At 47.2% G+C, this 10,694-nt stretch overlaps 1 protein-coding gene across 1 annotated transcript in view; it reads right to left on the bottom strand.

The window, feature by feature from the left end:
- The window catches only part of SYP (synaptophysin), a 12,211-nt gene extending 3,326 nt beyond the window's left edge, over positions 1-8,885 (bottom strand). Inside the window, exons 1-6 of the mRNA XM_024580027.4 lie at positions 8,779-8,885; positions 7,610-7,675; positions 6,330-6,454; positions 3,255-3,450; positions 2,412-2,603; positions 94-424 (exon numbers count right to left, since the gene is read on the bottom strand). Of these exons, the coding sequence (XP_024435795.1) occupies positions 98-424; positions 2,412-2,603; positions 3,255-3,450; positions 6,330-6,454; positions 7,610-7,675; positions 8,779-8,814 (942 nt within the window). The 5' untranslated portion in view covers positions 8,815-8,885 and the 3' untranslated portion in view covers positions 94-97. The remainder of the gene's footprint in view (positions 1-93; positions 425-2,411; positions 2,604-3,254; positions 3,451-6,329; positions 6,455-7,609; positions 7,676-8,778) is intronic.
- Positions 8,886-10,694: the final 1,809 nt, after the last annotated feature.

Genomic DNA, 10,694 nt, shown 5'->3' with positions numbered 1-10,694 from the left:
CACCCTTCATTACTACGGACTCTTATTGGTTCGCTGACCCGCCCATCTCCTTTCAGGTACCCTCTTTGGCCACACCGCCCGCCCGTCACTCACCAGACTACATCTGATTGGAGAAGGAGGTGGGCGCACCCTGAGGGCCATATCCTTGCTGCCCGTAGTCGCCCTGAGGCCCATAGCCACCGGTACCGCTGCCGGCCGGCTGCCCGTAGTCGGGCTGGTAGCCGCCTTGGGGCCCGTAGGAGTCCTGGGGCCCGTACCCACCAGGGCCCTGCCCGTAGCCCGACTCGCCGTAGGCGTCCCCGGGCGCTGGTTGCTTCTCCGGGGCGCCAGGAGGTGCACGTAGGAATGGGGCGGCCCAGCCTGTCTCCTTGAACACGAACCACAGGTTGCCGACCCAGAGCACCAGGTTCAGGAAGCCGAAGACCTGAGGGGAGATAAAGCCCACCTGTCGTCCCACGCTCATTACCTCTGCGGCCCCGGGAAACGTCGGGGCAGCGCGCGCTGGGCACTGATCTGCGGGCTCCAGAAGGGTGGTGGTTTCTGAAACCCAGACGCCTGAGTCCCAGCGCATTCATCAATGTGCATAAAAACCACCTTGCGGGGGGAGGGGGAGGGCATGTTAGAGTTCAGATTCCTGGGTTGTTGAGTAGTATTACGTACATTTGTTTGTATGTTTGTGCATTTATATGTCACATACGCACATTTATACATGTATAAAATATAGTAAATCAATTTGTGATGTAGTGAAATATTAAGCATACACTTTGATTAAATACACGTGTATAAGTATAACTAAAAATGTATAAGGTATATAAATATTGGGTTGGCCAAAATGTGTTTCCATACAATGGCTCTAGTAGGGCTTAGTTGTCTTTAACTTCATTAGAAACAATTTTGTTAGATTGTATTGTGGTAGCTGTCATATCACCGTGCATTTAAAAGACACTTATCAAAATTGGTGAATTTTTGTGTGGTCGTAGCTATTTTAATACTGAAGATGGAAGAAAAGCAACACTTTCAGCGTATTAAGCTTTATTATTCCCAAGAAAGGTAAAAACGCAACTGAAACACACAGAAGATTCGTGCAGTGTGTGGAGAAGGTGCTGTAACCGATTGAACATGTCAAAAGTGGTTTGTGTGCAAGAGACAACCAGTCGGTACACTATTTCGCTGTGTATAATGTGCACCCCCATTTTTCTGCGCATTATACACAGGTTTATACCCATGGTATGTAATTATCACACCCATGTATAATGCACATCCTTATTTTTCCCTAAAAAATTTTGGCAAAACTGCGCATTATACATGGCAAAACATGTTCTCTCACACATTGATATTTCTCTCCCTCTCTGTTTTCCTCTCTTCCCCTCTCTCTAAAAATAAATAAAATCTTTTTAAAAGTGGTTTGTGAAGTTTCTTGGTACTATTGACATTTTGGCCAAATAATTCTTTGCTGTGGGGCTATCTTACGCATTGGAAGATGTTTAGCAGGACCCCTGGCCTCTACTCACTAGAAGCCAATAGTGGGAGATAGGCAACATACTCAGAACATCCAAATCAACAAAGTTATTGGTGAAAATGAAAAAGTGTCTTATGGAAAAAAGTAAATGGACTGTTTGGCCAACCCAATATGTACTTTTATATTAAATACATATTTTACCAATACAAAGTATGTTTTGTATGTATATAAAATAAACATATACAATCCAATCCAATTTGGGGACAGGAAGTAATATCTCCATTTTACAGTTGAAGATTTTAGGCCTACAGAGACTAAGTTGCCTAAGGTCTCAGAGCCAGCAAATGGTTGTAATCTCAACATCTGCAACACTTGTATTTGACTTGCCATATGCCAGGCCCTTTTCTAAGCACTCTGTATTATTAGCACACTAAATATCCAACTTTGGAACAGGACCTAGTCTTAGTTTTCAACTTACAGGCTGGAACTGAGGCCTGAGAAGCTGAGTAACTAGTTTCAGGTCATAAAACTTGTTAAGTAGCAGAGCTGGGATTTGACCTCAGACAGATTCTGGCCAGTAGGGGGCGTCCAGTTGGGAAATATTTCAAGTTATTCATTTTTCGTGTAAGGAAACAGGATTGAGAGGGTACTGAGTTGCTGGAGAGTTTGACTAGGCTGGGGCTGGGATCCAGATCTCCAAAATCTAATTGGACAGAAGATGTCATGTCCCCCTTTTGCGGACAGTTTGTGGTATCACAGTAGTTACAATTGCTAACTTATAATTGCTAGTTACAATATCTAATCCTTCTAGGCTTTGTTGTTGGTATGCCTTCTCTGGGGAGCCCTCTTGGATATCCTCTGAATTCTCTCATTCTCTCCCTCCACCACTCCCCAGACTGTAAGTGACCCATCCCCCCTCCCCAGCCAGCCTGGCCAGCTTCCCAGGGCTCACCACGGAGGTGTTGAGGCCAGAGGTCACAGGGTCTCTTATCTCCTTGCATGTATTCTCCTTCTGGAGGCAGCTAGGAATTTCCTTGATAATGGTCTCTGGGTCCGTGGCCATCTTCACATCTGACAGCCCCTTGGCCCATGCCGATGAGCTAACCAGCCACATGAAGGCAAACACTGCCGTGGCCAGGAAGTCCTAGGATGGGCAGGAGAGAGGAAAATGGCACTGTGAGTGGTCTGCTTCATGCTGGGCTGTGCGCCCTCCTTAGATTACAGGATTTCTTGGTAGAGGGGTCCCCCAGAAGAGGTTTGCCTCTCCCCTGCCTTTTCCCTAACATTCACTTAAAGATGGTTCTCCTAGCTTGGGCTTGTGCGTGACACAGCGGATGTAGGTATGGGGGAATTCTGAGGGATGGTTGTTGAATCTGTGTCTTTCCACTTTCATCTAAATGTGGGAATATGTGTCATTTTGTGTCTGGGATGAGGGTATATGAGTACAGCTGTGTAGGAATCAGTGTGTCTGTGTGGCATGACAAGCATGACTGTCACAGTGAACCTCTGTGTGCTCCTTTCTTTAATTGAGACCGTGTGGTTGTGTGAGAGGTGGCAGGTTTCCTGGTGTAGGCCTGTCTGGGATTCTGTGTGGGCTATGAGTGTGTCTCTGTCACTCTGTGATTTAGTGTTCCTGATATTCAGAGCATCAGCAGCAGCAGCAGTAACATGTGGTTGTTATGGCGGCTGCTTGCAGGTGGGCCAGTCTGGGATTTGGTGTGACCTATGAACATGGCTGTCTCCTCGAGGCTGTGTCCTGTGGGGCCCTTGCATACAGGTGGATGTGGGGGCTCACCAGCATGGGCCCTTTGTTGTTTTCTCGGTACTTGTTCTGCAGAAAGATGTAGGTGGCCAGAGCCCCCATGGAGTAGAGGAAGGCAAAGACTGCCACGGTGACAAAGAATTCCGCCGATGAGGAGTAGTCTCCCAGTAGGAAGACTTTGGAAGTGCCCCCTCTACAGTCGGGTGCATCAAAGTACACTTGGTGCAGCCTGCAGAGAGAGGTGGGTAGGTGTGGCCCAAACTTTAAGAACCCCCTCCCCCCTGCCCAGTCATGAGTCCCCCAGATTGACAAGGTCCCCAAAAGAGGAGGAAATAACCATCCACAGAGCACCTATTGTGTACCAGTCACATTTCATTGACTGCTCATAGCATGCTGTGAAAGTTTTATTCATCCCTCACTCTAACACAGGCATCTTGGCCACTTGGTTATTTGTAGAACATACCAGGCACCTTCCCACCCCAGGATCTTTGCACTGGAATGCTCTTCTAGATATCTTTGTCTTGCTCCCTTCATCTCCTTCAAGCTTTGTTCAACTGTCCTCTCTTCACTGAGGCCTTCCCTGATCTTACTATTTAAAATTAAATTAAACTGTTCCCGCCCTGGCTCAGTTGGTTAGAGCATTGTCCAGATACACCAAGGTTTTGAGTTCTCTCTCTCTCCCTTCCTCTCTTTCTCTCTCATCAATAAAAACTTTAAAAAAGTTCAACAATTCCCTCCCAGCACTCCTTAGCCCCCTTCCTTGATCCATTTTTACACTGTAGCAGTGATACCTCATTTGACATACCATTTTCCCTTGATTTTTACTGTAATTACAAGAAGGCAGGGCTTTGCCCTTTATTTTGTTCATTGTTGTGTCTCTAGGGCCTGAAACAGTGCTGCCATATAGTAGGTGCTCAATAAATGTTTATTAAATAAAACGTACAGAGGCAGAAACAGAGGCTCAGCGAAGTGCATTAGCTTGCCTAAAGTTACACAGATGGCGAAAGAATGGTAGAGTTTGGGATCTGAACCCTGCGATTTCCCCCTACATCATCCTGACTCTTCTTCTCATTCTACTTCAGTTCCCCAAGAAAAAGAAATGTATGCATAGCAGAGGAGAGCCCAGAAATTACAAAATAGGAGGAGACAGACTGACAGGAGGGTAGAAGGGATCCTGGAACAGGATGTGTGCATTTGAGGGGAGGAGGGTCTGATTGTGTAGGCATGGGACTAAGGCCTTCCTTGTGGTATTATGGAGGAGGGAGTCATAGGGAAAAATGTGTGTGGGGAGGCCTGGGGTGGGGTCCCAGAACTCACCTCAGACTGGGGCACAGGATCCTGAGATTGAGCAAACGGTGCCAGTGCCCTTGTGTAGCAAAGGTCCCAAAGCTTATACTTATTGATCCCCTACTATTTTGCATAAATGCCTCATTTAATGACCCTTACCCTGTAATTCTCTAAAGCAGGTATTATTATACCCATTTTACAGATGAACAGAGTCTCAGCAAGGTTAAGTTACTTGCTCAAGGTTGCACAGCTGTTAAATGTTGGAGCTAGGAGTTGAATCTGGGTTTGAGCTGCTGGGTTTCTAGTGTGCTGGGTTGGGAGGGGAGTATCCAAGGGGGACTGAAAGGCCCTTGAGGGATATCGGGACAGTGATAGGTTGGTCAGGGGGACCCATGGCACAGACTTTTTCCTGGGAGACTTGTGGCTAAAAGGTAGATCCTCAGGACCAGAGGTCCTAGGCATGGGAAGTGTTGGAGTGGTGACCTTATAGTTTTGTGGTCTTCTGGATTCTCAAAGTGCCTGCTCTCAGCACTAACCCATGCTGCCAACTCTCCCTCCCCATACTCTCTTCCCTGGCTTCTGTGAACTGGTGGATCCTTCGTTGCCCTTCTCCCTCTTAGGACACATCTCCCTGGCACCTCCTTTTCTTCCAACCATTGCTCAGAGCTTTTGCTGGGCTTTCCTCTCTTCACTCTCCCCTCTCACCCTGGGTGATCTCCTGAGCCTCCATTTACCCTTAGTGCTAACCTGCCTCAAATTTCCAACTCAATTAATGACCCATTTCCTGAGTTCCTTGAATTTATTTATTTTCCTTATGTTAACAAACACTTATGGAGTGGATATTGTGTGCCTGGCACTGTGCTAAACACTTTACAAGTATAATTCATTTAATATTCATTATAACCCTGTACTTCTCCATTTTACAGATGGGTAAATTGAGACCTAGAGCAGTTACGTGATTTGTCCAAGTAGTGGAGGAGCCTCAGAAGCCTCTATTGAAATTGTGTCTGTGGGTCTCTGCCTCCCCACCAGCCAGAAAGTAAATATCTCCTTGAGGGCAGGGACCTTGCCTGCTTCTGCTCACCCTCATGTACCTAACACTGAGCACTGAGTATGGGCTCAAGAAATATCAGAATTGTTTAGTTGGGTTTAATCATTCCCTATAGCTAAAGAGCACCCCCTCATTATTCTCTATCATAAAACTCTGCATGAGGATCTTTTCCTTGAATTTCTTCCAATCTGCAATTATCCTCTTTATTAATTAATTTGTTATAATATTGGCTCCATGAGGGTAGGGAGCTTGGTCTGTTTTGTTCACTAGCACTTTGAGCAGTACAACAGATTCTCAAAAAAAAATGTGTATGGAATGAATGAATGGGAATTAAATAATGATATTGGGTAACATTAGTTGAGAACCTCCTGTGTTAAGGCTATATATACCTTTACTTTTGAACCTTGTTTATTGCTTGTCTCCTGTCCCTCCCCTTCACTAGAACATAGCTGAAGGGCAAGAGCCTATGCTTGTCTTTTTTTTTTTAAGTGAAAGTTTATTAGTGAAGCGGTGGGACAGAGAGAAGGCTACTCCACAGGTAGAGAAGCCTATGCTTGTCTTGCTCACTACATGTCCTAGATATCCAGAGTAGTGCCAGGCACAAGGTAGGTGCTCAGTGCATGCGCAGTGACCTGAATGGGTGTGGTCTCCTGAAGTAGGGGCTGGACAGGAGCCACTGGGGAGGACATGTTGTCCAGTCCCACCCCACCCCTTCCTCTCCCAGGTCTGGCAGGGTCCCAAGGGTGGGCTAAGTGTGGGTGAGGGCACACCTGAAGGGGTACTCGAATTCAACCTCGATGTTGAGGAGACTGTGGGTCTTGTTGGCACAATCCACGCTCAGCTGAAGCTCCCCACTGTAACTGCCGCATGTGGCAAAGGCGAAGATGGCAAAGACCTTGGGCAACAGGAATGGGGATGGCGGTGAGCCTGTGTGCATGTGAGGTGGGGGTGCCCTCCTCTGGACAGACCAGGGCCCAGCACAGGCAGCAGCAGATGGACAGGTCCCCACCCCCACCCTCTAATCAGGGCTCATCCTGCCCAAGGACAAGCTGATTACAGGGGTGTGGCTATCTCTTCCTGTCTTTCTCCTAGTGCCTCTGTCTGTACCTTTCAATGCTCTGACCCTCTTCTCTCTCTTCTGTCTCAGTCACTCTATTTCTATGTCTCTATATTTCCATCTGTCTCTTTTTCTCTGTGTCTCTATTTTTCTTGGTGTCTCTCTGTTTCTTTATGTGTCTTTGTCTTTCTTAGATGTCTTTTTGTCTTCTGTATCTGTTTCTCTGCCTCTGCCTCTTTAGTATCTCTCTGTCTTTTTCTCTCTCTTTTTTTCCCCTCTTGCTGTGTCAATGTATGTGTCTCTATGTCTTTCTGTTTCTCGGTCTGTCTGTCTCTATCTCCCTGCTGTCTCTCACTTGGTCTCTGTATGGTGCTCTCTCTGTCTCCCTTGTACTTCCCTTTCTCTGTGTATCAGTCTCTCTTTTTCTCCTTTCTCTGGGTGTCTCTTTCTCTCCCCCATCCCCTTTTCATTTTCTGCCTCTCTTCTTGTGTTTATCTCTTTGCATCTCTGTTCTCTGTGCATCTGTGTCTGACTACCTTTTCTTTGTCTGTTTCTGTTTGTCTCCTCTCTGTCATATCTCTGTATCTCTTTTTTCTCGATATTTCCATCTCTATCTTCATCATTCACTGTCTCACATTCTCTCTCTATTTTTCACTGTCTCAGGTTTTCTCTTGGCTTTGCATCTCTCCTGCAGCAACTGGCTGCAGGCTCCACCTCCCCTTCCTCTCTCTCACCTCAGGAGAAGAGGTAGGACATCACAATCTTCCACTTCACAACAGGGGTATCCTTGGCATTATGTGACGTCACTTCACAGCCCATCCATTCTCTGGCCCCAACCAAGCCCCTGGGACTTCACCCTGGAGTATAATTCCACCATCCCCTTCTACCCCCACTCCACTCACCCATTGCTTGCTTCTCACCCCAACTCCACCCCTGCTCTTCCAGATCCCACTACCTACCTTCTTCTCTCCCCGTGGCCCAGACCACACTCACCCATTGCAGCACCTTCAAAAAGCCGAGGGGCTCCTTGACCACCCGGAACTGACCCCCAGCCACCAGCTGAGGAGAGAAACGGTGGGGAGGGGATGGGGTTGTTGAGGATGGAGAGGGAGGTGAGGGGAGCCATCAGATGATGACCCCTGGGAATAGGGCATGTGACCTCCAGGAGAGAGTGAGGACATTCGTTTGGAGAGGGGGTGAGAAGGAGAAAGTGACACTTTGGGCAAGTGTGGGTACAGCTTCCCTGAGAGAAGACCCTCGGGGTTCAGAACTGGTGGGGAGGTCTGGAGAGATGGTGAGGTAGCTGGCAAAGGGGGTCAGGGGTGAGGAAGATGGGGTTAAGTCAGGATGGGTTAGGGAATGAGAGAAGGTCTGAAATGGTAAAGGTGAGTCAGATGGAGAAAGGGTTCCGGTGGAATGAGTGAGGAAGGAGTCAGGGTTCATTAGGGTGGGGGAAGGGTCTGCAGCGGTAAAGGTGAGTCATATGGTGGTGATGGAGGGTGGTATGAGGTGATGAGGCTGGGGAGGGGTTGGTACTTGTTAGGGAGGGGTGAGGTTCTAATGTGTTGAAGAAGAGTGAGATGGCAGAGGGTCTAGGCTGATTAAGGTGGGGAAGGCTGGGGCATGACTTCACTGGATATGTGCTGGGGGAGGGGAGACTAGGGGTTTTGGAGAGGCAAAACCAGATCGACACCCTTGGTCTGCTCTGGGGGAAGGAGTGGTTCTCTACCGGGGTACCGTCTCTGTTTGGGAGGGGCAGCTGTCAGCCCTCCTCCCATCCCCCGCCCTCACACCTTCTGTTGCTCTATTTCCTGGCTCATGAGCAGCACCCCTATTTTCCTTCCACTCTCCCCTTTCTCCCCCTTGTCTATACCCTAGCCCCAAGACTCCCTCTTCCTCCCTTAACGGAGGTCTGTAAAAGAACCGGGCTTGTGGCAGCCCCCGCTGCGGCAGTGAGGACAGCGCTCGCTGCGGCAAAGGGCGCACTCCTTCTTCACCTCCCTCTTCCTCCCCTCGTCTGCCGCAGACCCCCGGCCCAGAGTCGGGGGCCGGATGTCCGTGGCCAGTACCCTGGTCACCACCTCTGTGTCAGCGGATCAGCTGCGCCCGGGGCGGGGAGGCCCGGCAGCGGCGGGCTCTGTCCGCGGTGCTGGATCGCGTACCTGATTCACCACGTCCATGTCGGCCAGCAGCAGCATCAGCAATGCGGGGGGCGGGAGGAGCCTGCTTGCAAGGGCGAGTGCGGCGGCAGAGGGAGGGGTGCCATCGTCAGAACAGCCGAGACAGCCGCAGCTCCTCCCTTTGCGCCCCCACCTCATTGGCCACTCGCGCCTGCGCACCGCGGCTGTGCCTAAGTCATTGGTAGCCATTCCAGCCCCGAGACTGGAACCCTGAGAACGTCCAAGGAAGATCTATCTCTCTGAAAACACAGGTGGAAGTCTGGGGAGAGGAGGACCGTTCAGTTCAGTTCTACAGTATGACATTTTGCCAGGCCCTTTACTGAGTTTGTTGAATGTGTTCACTCATTTAACCTTTACAACAGCCCTATGTGGTAGGAACTATAAGCTCCATTTTTACAGATGAGGAAAACAAGCCCCAGAGAGGTTAAGTGACTTACACAAGGTCTCCCAGCTAGTAATTGGCAGTGTCCCCAATCCCTGCAATTTAAACATAGTTCAAGGTCTTGAGGGTTTCTTCTCATCTGTATTTTAAGCACATTTTAAAATCCCTTCCACTTCCAACCATCTTCCCTATTTCTCTCTTTCTCTTAGGTCAAATTCTTGCCTACTTTAACTCTACATTTTACATCCCGTTTATTCCTCAGCCTGCTCTTAATTGGACTATGCCTCCTGCGTGTCACTAGAACTAGGCCCACCAAAGTCAATGGTGATTGCCATGCAACAAAATCCAATGCACAAATACAGCTGGAATTTGACATGCTCAAACTCACTCACTCATACTAAAATAAATGGCTATAAAAACTACTAAAATACTGTTTCTCATCTTTGAGGATGGTGAATATGAAAAAGTTTGTTAATGCTCAATATTGGCTGGTTGCCCAGAAGCAGACGTTCTCATAAGTTGCCAGTGGGAGTTAAATTGGTATAACCTCTGTAGAGGGCAATTTGGGAAAATCTAGCCAACTTACAAATCCATTTACTGTTTGGCTCACCATTTACACTTACAGGAATTTATCTTACAGATAGATTCATACATGTGCTAAAAGATGTATGTGTTAAGATGATATGCTGCAGCACTGTTTGTAATAAGAAAGAGTGGACACTCCCTAAGTGCTCATTACTGCTGACCTGTTTCAATAAACTCTGACACAGCTATACAAAATGGAGTATGCAACTGTCATTAATAGTATGGAGATGTGGAATGATCACCAAGATACTTAGTTAAGACATGCAAAATGCCAAACTGTGAGGATTGTGTACAAAGAGAAGGGAGGATTATATCATAATTATAGAAAGAATAACATCTTAAATTGTGGCTATTTTGTGTCAAACACAGTTCTGAGAGCTTCACTCATATCACTCATTAAATCCTCACAGCAACCCTATGAGAAAGGTACTACTATCTTCATTTTATAGGTTAAGAAACTAAGATGCAGAGAAGTGAAAGAATTTTCCTAAGGTCACACAGTTGGTAATTGGTGAAACTAACATTTGAATCCAGGAAGTCTGGCTCCAGCATCTGTTACTCTTAGCCACTTACTTATCCATACAGCACATCTTATACATGTATAAAAGCTATCTGGTGACACTGGTTGCCTCCAGAAGGGAAGGAAACTTTTCATTGTATTCTCCTTTGTACCTTTAGAATTGTGAATCATCTCAATGTATACCTATTTTTAAAAACACACACTCAAATTCACACACATATGTAATGGATACTTCTCAGTTATTGTATTATTGGGGGATGAGCATAGGTCTTGACATTCAATTGCTTCAATTTAAATATCACCTCTAATATTTATTCTGTATGACTTTGGACATGTAAGATGGTTTAAAACGGTACCTATAAGGTTGTTGCACTGATTACACAAGATAATCACTGTAATGCATTTAGCACA

Source organism: Desmodus rotundus, chromosome X, assembly GCF_022682495.2.
Source record: "Desmodus rotundus isolate HL8 chromosome X, HLdesRot8A.1, whole genome shotgun sequence".
In the NCBI taxonomy this organism is placed as follows: Eukaryota; Metazoa; Chordata; class Mammalia; order Chiroptera; family Phyllostomidae; genus Desmodus; species Desmodus rotundus.
This window is presented reverse-complemented; position numbering and strand designations above follow the sequence as displayed.